The sequence below is a fragment of the Cryptococcus neoformans genome, chromosome 7 (assembly GCF_000149245.1).
Source record: "Cryptococcus neoformans var. grubii H99 chromosome 7, complete sequence".
Classification (NCBI taxonomy): Eukaryota; Fungi; Basidiomycota; class Tremellomycetes; order Tremellales; family Cryptococcaceae; genus Cryptococcus; species Cryptococcus neoformans.
In genome coordinates, this window is record NC_026751.1 from 655,160 (window position 1) to 670,438 (window position 15,279).

The following is a 15,279-nucleotide window of genomic DNA, read 5'->3' on the forward strand; positions in this document are numbered from 1 at the left end:
TCAAAGTATCAACTTATTCCCCGATCCAACCCGCCTACCGCCCTCAGCAACTGCACACTTCCTTTGATCCCATCCATCCCTAGCCGCCATCCCATGTCATCCCCGACATATCCCAAACCCACAGTCCCTCCTCCTGGTGCATGGCCATCTCGTCCAAGTTTAGATGATTCGACGCCCCGGCGTTCAATTGACCAACGTCAAGGTCCTTTCCTCCATCTCTCCCAGCCCAACTCATCAACACACCACGCAGATTCATCTGAAAGCTCACGGCGTAACAGCATGGCTTCCGGCTCCATACACAACTCGCCTTCAAGTCTAGGCAGCTCGTCGAAGAATCTGGGAAGGTTTGACGAGCATGCGCCGTTGCAGACCGCAGTCGAATTGCCAACTAGAGGAGAACCGGGCTTTGTAGGTTCCGCTCGACTGCCGTGGATAACAACCTCTGCGATAGATAGTGAAAGCGGGCCGCGCAGTGCACCAGTTGAATCGGGGCGGTTACGGAGCAGTGGAGCAGGATCTGCACCACTTAGATCAAGCTCATCGCCTGACCCGTGGATGAATCAAACTTCGCAGAGAAGCTCGCCGTCAACCTCGCCTATAGATCATCGTCCAAATTTTGCGACAGGGCACGGACAGGTTTCTTTTCAAGGTAATCTTGTTCCACCTTATCTCCATGGCCAGGAAAGAAGGCCTAGTCCGGCGAGCAGCTTGACTGGTGGCAGGCCTCTTCCTCCCAGAAAGGCGTCTGATCAGTCGACTAGCTCCCAAACACCATCAACGGCTACGTTCCATTCTGACAATATAGGTATGAGCGACGGACAACCTCTGCTTCAATGGCCTCAACCTCGAACGCGCAAAGACGGCGGAGGAACGACATGTGGGCAATGTGCACAAACGGTTCATGGTCAGTTTGTGCGGGCGATGGGCAAGGTCTACCATTTGAATTGCTTCAGATGCAAGGTAGGCTTTTTTTCTATTGTGCGATAAGATGGCGAGTGAGGAAGGAGGGCGAGAGAGCGTTTGGTGTGAGGTAAAAATGGACCCGCGCTGACCTCGAATTTTATCTGCGTTATCTCTCATCTCATATCGCATCACAGGACTGCAACAAGGTCGTCGCTCAAAAGTTCTTTCCAGTTGAAGACGGCGATGGCATGTATCCCTTGTGTGAAAGGGACTACTTTGCTCGGCTGGACTTGATTTGTGCAAAGTGTGACCAAGCTTTGAGGGCCAGTTACATCACCGCTTGTGGTAGGTCATTCCTGTGCTTGTGTTGCATAGGTTTGCAAATAGTATAACTGATGTTTGGCATGATGAACAGGTGCCAAGTACCACGTTGAACATTTTACATGTTCTGAATGCGACGTCTTATTCGGACCTAATGATTCTTATTATGAACATGACGGTAGAGTCTGTGAGTGGCAATTCCTTATCTATTTTCTATTGCGGTTCCTCTCGATGATGCTGATCAACGCATTGCAATGCCCACAGACTGTCATTATCACTACTCTACTAGATTTGCAGTCAAGTGTGTAGGATGCGAGACGGCCATCCTAAAGCAGTTTGTGGAAATGAACAGGAACGGCAGAAATGAGTGCTGGCATCCAGAATGCTACATGATTTCCAAGGTAACTGTCTTTGACCTGCATCCGAATAGACATTGACACCTTACTTAGTTTTGGAATGTGCGACTTGCATCCAAAACATTCAATACACCTGCCAGTTCTGCTGTGGCTTCTACTATTTCTCTCCTTGAAATGTCCTCCATCACAGCTCCTGGCGCCCCTGTCACATCGGCCTCCCAACTCATACAAATACCGCTTGACTCCCCCAATCCCGAGTCCCATATCACTCCCGCTGAGCTGAAAGAGCGTCAGGAAGCCATGGAAATGAAAGTCCAGCAGATTTGGCATGTACTTTCAGGATATGAGGAGAGTTCAGCTGCCCTCATTGGGGATATGTTGAGGGCAGTAAATGAGCGAAACTTGTTGGATATCATTCTACTCGCGGAGAGGTTCATCCTTCACGTGGAGACCCTCTTCGCGGTAATCGATGATATAGAGGCTCAATTTGCAATGGTGGGAGCCAAAGGTACGTGCCGCTATGCCAGACATCGTTCATTCATGTTTGACTCCCACTGATACACCCCTGCAGGTATTCCACATGCTCGGGAAGCTAAACAACTTTGCCGTAAACTTGTAAATCTGTTTTCCAACATGTCTCAAATCTCCCCCGCTGGTGGGCCATCTCCCAGTTCCAACGAACTTTTCACTCTCATCACCCAACTTGCACATTATCTCAAAATCCTCATAAGAATAGCCCTTACAGGTTCAATAAAGCTGGAAAGAGAATACAACAATCAAACTGCAATGACAAATTGCCTTGCCAGGCTGAACTTGTTAGCTATGGACAGTGGCGACCCAAATATCAAAAAGAGGGGCGATTGGCCGGACGTCAGTCCGCAAAATGGGAATGGAATGCAGAGTCAGAATGGGCATGGCGAGGGATTTAGTGTTGACGAAGGGCAGGGCGGTGTGCAGGGAGACGAAGAGCAGTTGAAAAAGAGTATGGATGCGCTGACGAGGAGGCCGACTGGATACCTGTCGAGTACAAGGGATATCGCATATGGATACCGGAGTTTGGCGGTGAGTTTTTATTTTTTTCTGATCCTCTAACATCATCCAATGTCTCTGACCATTACAGCCCGAGGTTACGGGTGAGACGACATTGCGCGGGCCGCAAGATGAGGATTTCATTCCATTGGAAGGGTGTGCACAGTGTGGTGCCCCTATTGAGGAAGATTGTGTTCGATTGGGCATGTTCCTGCGATGGCACTGCGCCTGCATTGCCTGCAATGTTTGCGGGGAGACTGCCCTTCAATCTGTTAGAGACGATATGACCGACGAAGGCTCGACACACTCTCATACTGACACAGGGTCCAACTCGGGTATCATGTCTCGTCAAAATTCTGTGCGGAATACGCCTGCCAAGGTAGACTATTTCTGGTTTGCTCCAGAACATTTTTCCGGTATGGCCAAGCCGCCAGAGAAGATTTGGTGCGGAATCCATAAAAACCTCAACGGGTCCTGGAAGGGATTCGAAGGCGTGTCTAGATTGGAACAGTATGCCTTCTTGCTGCACATTGCCCTACGAAGGTTATATGTCCATTTCAGGCTGCATCACAGCCTTCAGAGTGGTAAGTTTCATCGTTTCTTTTGTAACTGAATGAACAGCTCGCTGATAAGATGTAGTACGAGACCATGGCATATCAGGCCGTGCAGAAAGCGAGGTCAAGCGGATGAAATCCGTCACTTTGGACCGCAAACTCTCATCCACAGCCCGCCTCCCTCAACGGTCTATGGTTGTCGAATCGCCTGCAGGTCGTATGGCCGACGGAAATGGCCAGATAATCTCCGCACGAAATGCTGAATCTCCCACCCCTACACCCAAAGAGCGGCAAACTGAAATCATTATCACTACAGAAGACGCTTCAAATAACGCAACTACCGTGAATGTCCTTCGCCCACCTTTTGCCAGGAATAATACGAGCGTCAAAATTATCAAAGAGAATTCTGAAGAGTCTCCTCAACGCGGTTTCCGAAGAGTCAGCGCGCCGAAAGAGGATGATGCAATTACCTTGGGTGATATTTCTTTGCTCGCAGATAAGGATCGACGGCCAGATAATCGACCACTCCTCTCCAACTTGTCTCCTTTGCAAAGTATCATCTTACGGCACTTTGCATTACTACAGTTACAAAAGACAAGTCTGGGGCCGTTGATTGATTTGGACGATATGTTGGATCTGTTAGATGCACGAAAAGGTCAATGGTGGAACAAGATATTCAAAGGGAATGCGAAGAAGGATACCAAGAAAAAGGGTGAGTTGTCGCCCGTTGTAATTGTTGGCCTTTTGTTAATCGTTATTTGCGACAGGTCTGTTTGGTGTTCCCATCGAGGTTTTGGTCGAGCGAACCGGTTCAGATTCTTCTTTCGGCGTTCCCAATTCGCAGGTCAGAGTACCAGAATTTATCGAAGACATCATATCGACCATGAGACAAATGGGTAAGTTGCAGTAAAATGCTGAAACTTTGTAAGGCTAACATAGAACGTTCAGATATGGCCGTCGAGGGCGTTTTCCGGAAGAATGGCAACATACGAAAACTCCAAACGTTGGTCGAGGCGCTGGACAAGGATTCAACAGCAGTCAATCTATCAGAGGAAAATGTTATCCAGCTGGCGGCGTTACTGAAGCGGTTCTTGAGAGAATTGCCTGACCCTTTGTTAACATTTAGACTACATAGGCTCTTCTGCGCTGCTGCTAGTGAGTTTCTTTTCCTTTGCCGAACGTGAAGAAATTATGTCTAACCCATCTCCTTACAGCTCTGCCCAGTTCGGAGGAACGCAGTCGTTGCCTTCATCTGCTTATCTCTCTCTTACCAAAATATAATCGCGATACTATGGAGGTCCTCTTCATATTTCTTAAGTGGGTTTCTTCATTCTCCTACCGAGAGGAGGAGACCGGCTCCAAGATGGATCTGGCGAATCTCGCCACTGTCATTTGTCCCTCCATTCTCTACGCTAAGGGCTCCAATGCTGTCAAGGATGACTCATTTACCGCCATCGCCGCGGTTCAAGAACTCCTGGAAAATCAAGACGAATATTATCGTGTACCCAGCGAGCTGCTGTTCGTTATACAAGAAGGCATCTACCAAATATTTGCCAAGGATCTTGATCTTCCTCCAAAAGAGATATTCAGACATTGTTCCAAATACACTCAGGCGAGAAGTGCGGCGCAGCCACAACAGCAACGATTAGGTATACCTCATTCCAATTCATCATCGCAGGTGTCTCAAACCAGCGTGTCTCGCTCTGTAGAGTCAGCTACCCGGATCAGTCAAGTAACCATTACTGCCGATTCAAGCAGTGGGAACTACCGCCCTCCCCTTCCTTAATCATCGTACCACCAATTACTCAGGAAGACGCCATTACCAGATGTTAGGATGTAAGAATTCAATGGGACATTTACGTCGGTTAGACGATATGCATGGGCTTAAGTACTTGCATATAGCTAAAGGAGCTCAGTATAAACAGTTTTTGGAGACTTGATTGTGAGAATGTTGCTGGGTCGCTTTTCCCTCCCGTAGCAATTGTATACTGTCCATCTCCCTATTGCTATCCCTTTATTCGCGCTGCGGCCCTTTTGTTGTATATTTTTTTTTCCTTCCGAGCCCATCTCTGCTCTCCTTCTATCTACTCTTTTATGATAACACTATGTCGTGCATTGACATCTTATTCTTTACTCACACTCACTAGCACCCTCCTTGCTGTTTCAACCTTCGCGCCTGTCCTTCTGCTAAAGGTCTATCCAAAGGTTATCAAATTGCCCTCCCCCCGAACCCACTCATCTTTCTTTTCCCCCATTAGCGACCCCCGTGCGCATTTGGTTTCAATCTGCCTTTTCTTTGTTCCCACGCACATCACATGTATATGTTGAGAGTTGTGGTTGATCTCGATTTGTTCTTGGCGGGATAGACATCCATAGTTTAATGAGGTGCCGCGCCTCCTCACCGGCACCATTGTGAATAAAAATCTCCCAGAACAGTATCACAAGAAGGTCGCAGACTTCAAGTATGAGTCCATGATGGACCAAAAGATGTGATTAGGACAAAACATTTGATTTCTCTAATACGATGATAAGCTTGGTTTCTCTACTATTTTTTCACCTTCTTTAAAGTGGTTTATTTGTTGCTAGGTGTCAAATTTACTCACCATTTCCTCTTCCTGCATATATCTCATGGGATGGAAAATACACGTTAGGGTTGTAAATGTGTTCAGCTGATGACCAGTAAGTAGTGCGGTTCCATGAACAAATCTGACATCTTGCTTTATCCTGTAGCAAACCCCGTAGCCGCTATTATCCACACTTCATTGTACTCCCCGGCCTGTTCATCAACCCAGCCTAGCCCCTCGCGCATGACACAGTCTTCCATTGCTGTTCGCACTCTAACTTCGGTCCATCCAGTCTGCTCTTTGACGACTGCAGGGCGTAATCGCCCTCTGGTCGTGGCTGCAAGTGCGAGCAATGTTGATTGGTCTGTGTCGAGGGAGCGAGGGATTGTTCGTATATATGTAATCGATGGGGACGGATGATGCAATGTGTATCCTGCATTTAAAGGACGGAGCAGCTTGAGTGTACGAAGAATGTCTTGTGATGTTATTTGACCAACATCCTCTAGATTTGTGTAGGTAGATGGTTGATTACTTGAAGGAATATTGGGCAAGGAAGAAATGCCACCAGAACGTAATCTTTCGACCCGCCTAATCAGATCTCCCATCTCAATCATTCCGCCGTTCTCAGGTCTCGTAGATACACAGATGTCTACAACCTGAACTGCGAGCTCATATTCCCATTCTCCTATTCCAAGAACCTCGCTCCACCAGCCTCTTCCACCTCCTCCTGCCCCCGGTCCAACAGCCAGTGGATCTACACCTATGGCGGCACACATCTTCTGGAACTGATGACGAAAAGCAGGATCTTTGCGGATATCGGCACGATGTGCAGAGGCAAAGTTGATAAGGGCTGCGCGGAATGATTGGAGAGAGGATGTGAGATTTGATAGTTGGGAGGCGGTGATATTTGAAGAAAGGGTGGAGTATGAAGATGCTGTGGCTGTATGCCTTGCGAGCCCTGATATTCCTGCGCCTTTTCTCATTATAGACTGTGTTGTTTGGTGGAGATGAACAGGCTATGGTATTGTGGTTGTTATCATCAGATAAAGGCTTTTGGGAGCTATTTTCTGATGATGCCACCACATAGTTCCGGTTTGAATAGCCATCGAGGTGTTATTCCGACTTTTTTGTTTACTTGTTGGCTATATTCCATACACAAAACGTCAAAAACAGCCCACATGCGTCCAATAGCTATACCCACCCCCTGTAAGATACCCAGGAGGCCTGCAGAATCCATCCTCAGGCGTTTCCATCATCCAGAAAGCCCGGATGCTCCAGACCCTGCCAATCTTTTGCGTCAAGTCATGCGCAATGTCGCCCAGGTGCGTCAGACACATCTGAATTCCCCTAACATATGCTTATACCCTTTCAGCCAGTAGCTATAGCTGTAGCATCAGTTCCCCCAACTTCTCCTCTTGCCCCTTTGGCCAAGTATCATGGAGCGACCCTTACTTCTTTTACCTCGTTAACATTACATCCTCGGCCTCTGGTTGCCTTTTCTTTGAGACTGCCATCTCGAATGGCCGATTGCTTAAGGCCCTGGAGAACAGGCGGGTCAATAGAAGAGCCAAAGGCGCGACAAACCGTCGAGCCTCAAACAGCAGTCCAAGTGAGCAATACTTTGAGACTACCACCCAAAAGCGAGCTTCCGTGGCCTCTATCAACGTTGCCAATGCCTGAAGACCCCCCTCCGTGGGCTCAATCCTTGGTTTCAAGGATTCCCAATCCTCTCGCGCCTCCAGCCAGCCCAATGACATCCTCATGCACTCCTAAAGATCCACCAGAAAGCAGCCCGGCAACTCTTATACCCCCTACCCCGCTGACGATTTCTCTCCTCTCTCCTTCCAATGAAGCCATCGCCGATGCCCTCTCGCAACCGCGTACAGACCACTCTTCCATTTTCGCTCTTCCTGACACCTGGGAAGGAAATCCTACTGCGTCAACCGACGAAACTCCTCATCCCCCTGCACTCTTAGGGTGCGTAGGCAGCTTACAATGCCAAGTCGTTGGAAGCGTAATGCTGAAAGATCTTTGCTTGCCTGGCGAGGTGCAAGAAGGCGAAGGTAGCGAGATGTTCATATGCAGGGTTGTGGCTGTCAAGATGGGAGACATGGATGAGCCACTATTACATTGGAGAAGAAGATATGCAGGTGTCAAGGAGTTTGACTGAAAAAGCCGGGTGGAATGGCGCTCAGCCCAGGTTACTAGACTTTTATCAACATCAATAACACAATGCAACGCACAAAAATCGACAAGTTCACATGTTCATATGATATGTTGGATATACATTACGATTCAAATGCAGATGCAGATGGGTTTAATGTTGAAAGGATGATACGACTCGTTACAAGATAATCATTGTACAATTCGTCAATGCCGTCTAGTCATGAACTGAAACAGTTCACCTATGCTCTGATCACGCTTCCACACTCAATCCCCCAGAAAAGCCACGCCGTCGTAACCAGCAACAACCCGCCGACTTTCCATCCCACTTCGCTCGCGACCGCGTCCCAATCCCATTTTCTCCCCCATACAAATTTTTCCCACTGGCACAGATGATCAGGTGGAGGACCGAGTAACATCGTCGTCTGCTTTGAGCCTTGGCGAACAGCCACGATATCGGGGTTGCGTGGGGTCGGAGTAACAACGTGATTGGTGGCCACCACAGGGGAGACGAGGTCGGCAGGTATGACATTACTCGTTACCCACATCTGAACTGTCCGGGACCAACCGGTAGTCACGCCAATGACGACCCATGCTAGCAAAGGACGGGCATTTCTGGCACCAAGGACCCACAGAGTCAGATATGTCGCAGGCCAACAAAGACATTGAAGTGACGCAAGGCGGGTGATGGTTGATGGAAGAGAGTAGTACGATAGCCATCGATGCGTGAGACCGGTAGTCAAACAGAAACAGAAATGCCCGGTACAAATCGCCTAATTTGCATGTTAGAGCGAGTTTATGTCTGGCAAGTATGTAAAAGATACTCACCCATGCGATGCAGAGCACCATATCACCCCTGTCAACTCTAATCCATTCCCCTTCCATCATAACGCCTCCGGCCACTAACCTCTCCAGAGCTTCTTTACTCAGATCCACGCCGTATGGCCAAACATCTACCCAAAGACCTCCTGTAGCTAGCGCCTGCGCCAGCACGCATATACCCCAAACAGCGGGCACGATTGCCAAAAGCCGCAGGTACAGTAAGCTGGAGCGGCGGATCATACGTTCCAGTTCATTGGGAAGAGGTTGCGGAACAGTTTTCGGGGTCATTTCCAAACCGGATAAGGACCCAGCTGACGTTGATGTGGTGTTAGGGATGGAAGAGGGTGAGCCTAATAAAAGGCCTAACCCGCCGTCGCCGCTGCGGGAAGAAGACGATCCTCTGCGAATTGACAGACGGGGATCCTGAAAGCGCTGGCGAAGCTCAGAGCCTAATGGCAAGGATTTTGTACGCTTAGGAGCAAACGTTAGGCTATCGCCCGACTCGGAGGAATCATCTCCTTCACTAGACATGTTTCCTTCAAGGGAAGAGACTACAGCGAGCGAGTGACGATGTACCTTTGGCGACTGGTCTGGTAGCGGAACGGAGGGGGGATTGATGGGCGACATTGTTGGAAAAGATAGAGTCTGTGAGCGTGGGGAGGGGGATTTGCGCATGCCATAGAGGGACGAATGGGATCTTGAATGCGGCGAGCGAGAAGGAGCGGCTGGTAGCCAAGAATCGTCAGAGACGCCGGATCGTTTGCTAGAGGCTTCCCCTGTACTCTTTGTCCTTCCGAAGCTGGGACGTCTTCTCTCCTGCTGTCTCTGCTGATGACTTATATGCTGGGATGCGGGCTGGGCGACATGGCCTCTTCCTACTTCGCCCACCCACCCTTGAACATCCTTCCTGCCCATCCCTTCTTTCGCCTCTAAACCCTTGGCCTTTCCTTCGTAAAGCGTCGTCAGATCTGGTTGGCTCAGTGACTGCTTGTACTTGGACCCTGCGGGTCTGACAGTTGCATCCGAGTCGAAACCTTCTTCCGAGAGATATCCTCCGCTGCTGTTCTCGCCGATACTCGCGCTGCCAGTTGTAGAGGAGGAAGGGATGGACGAGTGTCGAAGATGAGCAAGACGACGTGGGCGAGGTTTTTGTTTAGACAATAAGCCACTACCACCGGCCCCAGTCGCAGTGTGAGAGCTGTCTGCTTCGCGGAAATTTGCCGAGTCAAAAGGCGGGGAATGGGTACTTGACGAAGTCCACTGGCGCATATTCTCTGGCTGCTGCGCGAGGTGTATGGGCGATATGCTCGACAGCGGGGCGATCCCATATAAAGCCAGCCTCCCTCTCGGGCTGACAGGAGCTGATCTGGATTGTCCCTGGCCAGGAGAGAGGCGGGAAGTCGAAGCTGCGGGGGAGAGCTGTGGATTCATAGACGATGGCGGAAGTGTGCTGTAGGGTTGCTGGGCGGGGAAAGACGGGTATGGCTGGAGAGGCAATTGACCGGAGGTGGATGTGGGAGAGTGGGCAGGGTGTATTATCGACATTATGGAGAGTTATTGCGAGAAAACATCAAGGGTGGTGTGAAGAAAAGAATATAGGAACTGTGATTTGAGCAGCGACGAATCAAACATCTCCCGATGGCGATAAAATAAAAAAAACACTGGCTGGACACAGTCAATATAAGTAAATAAAATAAAAACAACCGTCGTCCGGCATGCATAATTCCTTCGCCAATAGTCACCAAACACAACCACTGTCCGTACAGATACAACTACGCTCACACCATCTCCTCCCCCTCGCTCTCCCGCCGAGCAGATACACTCGTCAACCCCTCACGTTCTTCGCGCTCCCGCTCTTCCATTTCCGCCTGCTCAGCTTGCGCTTTTTTGACGGCCCGCTTTGCAAAATGCATGAGGTAAAAGAAGAGGACGATGCAAAGGACGATACCAACCCAGGTGGTCCATGTTTTGGCTGTCTGTGTATCGCCTTCTTGAGCCGGCCGTCCAGTAACGACGTCGGGATCCTGCGGCCACTGACCATCTACCCCATCTCCCTCCTTGGATTCTTCCTGGCCCTTACTCTGACCATGGCCATAGCTCTCAGACAAGTCATGTATCCCACTTCCGATCCACGTGTGAAGAACCAGCTTGCACAGAGAGACGGCTGTACAGCCCGTATAGGTCTGTAGTGTAAGGGTGGGGGACGATGCGAGAATGACGTTGAGGAGGTTGTAAGGGTAGGGTGCTATACGGATAAGCAGTAGTAGGTGGGGGTGTGTAGGCAGGATGTGTAGAAGAGACATGGAGATGGATGAGGATGCGAGACTATAGTCATTTGTTAGTGACGCCGGGTAAATGGTCTGGCCTACATACCACTTGACGATGGTATCTCTAAGCATCTTTCTCGACACCAAGAACACTACGATTGCTCCTGATAAGCTTGCCAGGTAGGACACCAAGAAACCCTGCCAGACACCAAAGGTGTATCCTGACAAGATGATCAATGTTGAGTACAGCGGCAAAGGCGGTATGGTCGTGATGAAGATGAGAACGTAGAATGTCAAGTGTCCGTATATCCCCTGTTCTGCCAGATAATGCGACAGCTTGTCGAGTGCTATGCCAGTGAAGTCAGCGTCACGCACCCGCACTGATGCTTTCTTGGGCTGAGCTTACCCCGAAACAACTCTCCTCTCCAGAATGCAATGGCCAGGAAGAACGCGACCGTCGTGACGACCCAGCCGAACATCATTGCCCTGCCCAGTTCCCCGCCTTCCTCGCTATTGCTACATTGTAAACAGGACAGCTTGATTTCCCTGCTGTCATTCCTTCCAAACATCTTCCTGCCGGCCGTTCTCAGACGATCCAGGACGCTCGTTTCAGCATCTGGTCTATCTGACTGCGTAAAAGGGGTGTACTGGTGGTGGGGGTAAGGATATGGTCCGTCGGGATGGGGGAATTCGGGCGGATAGTAGGCTGATACCTCTTTGCGGTACCCTTCATCCTCACTGTAGGGCTTGGCACTCCCTCCGCGACTTTCGCCCTTGCTCCCATGGCCGCTAGCGCTCGACGAGCCGGCTGCTGATGAGCCCGCAGCAGTCGCTACGGCATACGACGTTGTGGCGTGCACGAACGCGGGTCTATGGAGAGCGGACATGGAGGTGCGGGAGGTGGGTGAGCCTTCCCTGGAGATGGTGATGGAGGAGCGGGGGTTGAGAGGATGGGCATGATACGACAAGATCGGGGCGGGTGCGGTGGAGGTGGATGTTGCTGAGGAGGTGGCCGCTGCGGTGTAGGAAGAGGAGGGCTTGTGCTTTGCCGAGGCCATGGGGGACAACGGGGCAGCCGGGGGCATGCCGGGTATGCAGATGAGAATGGGAATGGGACTGAGAACAAGGAAGGGAAACAACGAAAGAGAAAAAGAGGAAATGGGGCAACACCAAAAATAACGAACGGCAAAAGGCGATGACGCTCCGATCCGGGGCTGCGACCGACAAAATACATCTACATAATATATTCATCCGCTTCTACACTCGTTCATATATATACAAATACGCAAGCCCCCTCATCTCCTCCCCACCACCAGACGCAGCCCGCACAACCTTTTCATCATTGTACAACACCCACTCTCCCTCTTCTTCTCCCTCCCCCTCGATCCCCGCTTGCGGCTGCCGGATAGTAGCCACATAGTGGCCAGAATGCACAGACGGGCCCTTGTGCGAGATGAATGCTTTCAGTCGGTACTTGGCAGGGAGAGACGATGAGCCCCCGATGGAAGGTTCGGCACTGCCAGCGGGGGCAGGGTCTTCTCCTGCATCGTCAGGGTTACTAAACAGCCACTCAATAGCCCGCTCGGGGTTGCCGTCCTATTCCTTATCAGTACCATGTCCCGTCCCTTGGCAACGATTTTTTTTTCTCTAAAAAAAGAAAGGAAACCTACGCTTTCGCGCAATGCCTTGCGGGCTTGGTTATGAGAGAATCCCATATCGGCAATCATGCCAATCTGTTCTTGTGAAGGTTCGTTGCTGGCGGCTTTCGAACCCCCGAGTACAATCGGCGCATCAATGTCTAGTGGTACTTTGATGAGTGAATCTTTCCATGCACCAATGAAAGACTCAACTCACCAGGATCTTCCATATGCTCAAACAACCATCCCATAGCAATCTCAGCGTCATTGTTGCCAGTCGCCAATAATGCCTTTTGGCATCTCACTGTGGGGAATCCCATAGCCTCAAGCTGTGCCATGGCCGTAGCGTTGAACTCTGGGAGGGAAGGAGACGATGACGATACTGTGAGCTCTTGTTCACCCGGTTGAAGTCCTTGGGCAACGAGGTGGTCCAAAGTAAGAATGTCGGGGACGGATACAGGAATATCGAGCTTGGTTGGGAGCCAATTCACAAGTTGAAACTTTTTCATGTGCAACACCAACAAGTCTGGGAATGTCTTGAATTTGGTCGATCTATGGATTGTCAGTCCTTCCAAAGCTCCTCTCCTCCCAAAGCTCCTCCCTTCTCTATTTTTTTTTTTTTTTTACTTACTTGTACGCCGTCGTCTTTTCCTTGCAATGATCACACTGATACTCAGCCACTGCTTCCTCTGCACACAATTGCTCTAAACACGTTTCAAGTTCCACCCCCTCGTAAAGCTTCTTGCCGTCTTCACTCACCCCCACCTCCACTGCCTCAACAGGCAAACTCGCCAAGTCTACACCTTCCACCTGGAGACCGACACGCTTGCACTTGCCACACTGCAACCTCTGCTCCATTGCAAACTTGAGAATCTCAGTCGGCTCGGCGGCCTCATCCCTACCTTGACGCTTCGCCTCGTCTCTTAACCGCGTCAAAAGATGCTGTAAAAATTCTTCTGAATCTTGTTGGCGCATGGTCGAAAACTCTTCGTGGCCTTTACCAATAAGCGCTTTAAACTGTGTCGGCTTGATTCCTTCTTGGAACTTGGGAGCTTGCTGTTCTTCAAAATGGGTAGTGGGGGGGGGTAAGCTTGCCACATGAGAGTACCTTCCGGACAGCAGACCATCGCCGAGCTTGAGCATTTGGCACTCGATACAGGAAGCGGGAAGAAGGTTGGGACACGTTTGGAAATGGTTGAACGCTTCGGGTGTGGTATACCTTGATCGGAAAGCGGGGAGAGAGAAGAGCGCTTGGAGGACAGAGGCCACGTAACAGCTGTTTCCCAAGTTTCTCAGGCCGGTGAGACCTTTGCCAAAGACAGGTTCGAGTTCTTTACCGTCATCGCCAATCATGGAAAAATCAAATTTCAAATTATGTTCGAGTTGGAGTTCAGTCATGGACTTTTCAGTCTTGGTCTGACCCATCACCTCGATGCCGAAGGTTGAAAGGTGAGTGGCCAATTCGGGGTCGATCTTGGCATCGTCACAGGCGTAGCAATAAATATCTGTTTTTTTTGCTTAGCATGATGGAATATGTATGAGCCCCTAAAAAAAGAGAAGAAAGACTTACCAGCAGTTCCTTCCGGGGTGATGGTACCCAACTTGACTCCCAACATGTGCCCCGTCTCATGGAAATGTTTCAATGCATGGCCGTTACCACCAATACCGCCAAACTGTTGTCGTCCACAGTTGGCAAGACCGCAGGTGAGACATAACCACAGGTTGGAAGTGAGGTCGCAGGACGAACATTGTGATGGGACTGTTGGAAAATAATTTTTAGCGTCCTCAGTTCCACATGGGGCTGCTTCTTAAAAAAAAAGGAGACTTGCCATTTCCAGGGACAACAACAGGCTCTTGCTGCAGGGTCAACGTATGTTCACAAGGAAGAATCTCTTCTTCCCACGCTTTGATTTCAGACTGCTGGGCAGAGGAAAGTGCAGTCATGATCCCCATTTTCATCTCTTCCAACTTGGGTTCTTGAGCCGTGATTTCTTGACCTGCAGAAGAGCAGGCCAAGCACACAAAGGAGGTGTGGTAATCCCATATTTCTTCGTCTTTGGGGGCGGAAATGGCGAGTTTCTTCATAGGCGGTTCATTCGAGTCCTAAAACATTTATTAGTCATCGTTCCGCAACCAAAAATAAAAGTAGTACCCTTTTACGAATCTCCTTTCTGGACCGCTTGATAACCATACCCAAATGGTGGCCGGTCTTTTGGTAATGGAGGCGGGCATGTTGCCTATCTGGAGAAAGGCAAGCACCGTTGAAGCAGAAAAGACATACGAGGACACCTTGCGGGTCATCCTAATGCTTTGTTGTGAGTTTGTGAGTAGAATGCAGGGGCTGAGGAGCGTGGGCTTACCTGTCCGTCGAAACAAAGGGTACATTCTTCGCTGTGTTGGTGTCAGGGGAATGGCTGTGTGAGAGTGGAGTACACTCACCGGTGTACTTGCTGGGAGGGGGAGGGTGGTTTGAGGGAATGGAGGGATGACTGGAGGTGGGTGCAGGACATGTTTGTGGGGTGTAGAGAGATGGAGCGTATGAGTATATGGGTGGAAAGAGGTGTGTGGGCTGGGTGAGAAATGCCACGTCATTCTTCGGGCAGCCGCCCGCCGCCGCCGCGATCATCATGCATATACTACCACATCATCGAATTGTATCGTAA

The 15,279-nt window shown here is 50.0% G+C and overlaps 6 protein-coding genes and 1 non-coding gene; 3 read left to right on the forward strand and 4 right to left on the reverse strand.

Moving 5' to 3' along the window:
- The window catches only part of CNAG_05703 (rho GTPase activator), a 5,615-nt gene extending 123 nt beyond the window's left edge, over positions 1–5,492 (forward strand). The window contains exons 1-11 of the mRNA XM_012194951.1: positions 1–960; positions 1,098–1,248; positions 1,319–1,411; positions 1,489–1,625; positions 1,674–2,088; positions 2,152–2,642; positions 2,701–3,193; positions 3,249–3,875; positions 3,931–4,059; positions 4,112–4,318; positions 4,378–5,492. The exon at positions 1–960 is cut by the window's left edge and continues 123 nt beyond it. Coding sequence (XP_012050341.1) covers positions 94–960; positions 1,098–1,248; positions 1,319–1,411; positions 1,489–1,625; positions 1,674–2,088; positions 2,152–2,642; positions 2,701–3,193; positions 3,249–3,875; positions 3,931–4,059; positions 4,112–4,318; positions 4,378–4,949 — 4,182 coding nt within the window. The 5' untranslated portion in view covers positions 1–93 and the 3' untranslated portion in view covers positions 4,950–5,492.
- Positions 5,014–6,744, reverse strand: CNAG_05704 (ESCRT-II complex subunit VPS22). The gene is made up of 2 exons (XM_012195074.1): positions 5,767–6,744; positions 5,014–5,679 (listed from the first exon to the last, which is right to left on the reverse strand). The coding sequence occupies exon 1, from the start codon at positions 6,708–6,710 to the stop codon at positions 5,883–5,885; it is 828 nt and encodes a 275-aa protein (XP_012050464.1). The 5' UTR covers positions 6,711–6,744; the 3' UTR covers positions 5,014–5,679; positions 5,767–5,882.
- Positions 6,745–6,843: 99 nt separating this feature from the next.
- Positions 6,844–10,556, forward strand: CNAG_05705 (hypothetical protein). XM_012195075.1 has 2 exons: positions 6,844–7,049; positions 7,100–10,556. Exons 1-2 carry the CDS (start codon positions 6,906–6,908, stop codon positions 7,895–7,897), a joined length of 942 nt encoding a protein of 313 aa, XP_012050465.1. The 5' UTR covers positions 6,844–6,905; the 3' UTR covers positions 7,898–10,556.
- On the reverse strand, positions 7,978–10,334 carry CNAG_05706 (hypothetical protein). The gene is made up of 2 exons (XM_012195076.1): positions 8,719–10,334; positions 7,978–8,663 (listed from the first exon to the last, which is right to left on the reverse strand). The coding sequence occupies exons 1-2, from the start codon at positions 10,255–10,257 to the stop codon at positions 8,133–8,135; spliced, it is 2,070 nt and encodes a 689-aa protein (XP_012050466.1). The 5' UTR covers positions 10,258–10,334; the 3' UTR covers positions 7,978–8,132.
- CNAG_05707 (cytoplasmic protein) lies at positions 10,336–12,174 on the reverse strand. XM_012194952.1 has 3 exons: positions 11,386–12,174; positions 11,086–11,326; positions 10,336–11,037 (listed from the first exon to the last, which is right to left on the reverse strand). The coding sequence occupies exons 1-3, from the start codon at positions 12,062–12,064 to the stop codon at positions 10,491–10,493; spliced, it is 1,467 nt and encodes a 488-aa protein (XP_012050342.1). The 5' UTR covers positions 12,065–12,174; the 3' UTR covers positions 10,336–10,490.
- Positions 12,175–12,187: 13 nt separating this feature from the next.
- CNAG_05708 (ubiquitin carboxyl-terminal hydrolase 5/13) lies at positions 12,188–15,169 on the reverse strand. XM_012194953.1 has 9 exons: positions 15,056–15,169; positions 14,977–15,007; positions 14,769–14,918; positions 14,446–14,719; positions 14,187–14,375; positions 13,248–14,121; positions 12,834–13,168; positions 12,650–12,777; positions 12,188–12,575 (listed from the first exon to the last, which is right to left on the reverse strand). The coding sequence occupies exons 1-9, from the start codon at positions 15,124–15,126 to the stop codon at positions 12,237–12,239; spliced, it is 2,391 nt and encodes a 796-aa protein (XP_012050343.1). The 5' UTR covers positions 15,127–15,169; the 3' UTR covers positions 12,188–12,236.
- CNAG_12668 lies at positions 12,224–14,180 on the forward strand. The gene is made up of 2 exons (XR_001045974.1): positions 12,224–12,795; positions 12,870–14,180. It is a non-coding gene; the product is annotated as a hypothetical RNA (non-coding RNA).
- Positions 15,170–15,279: the final 110 nt, after the last annotated feature.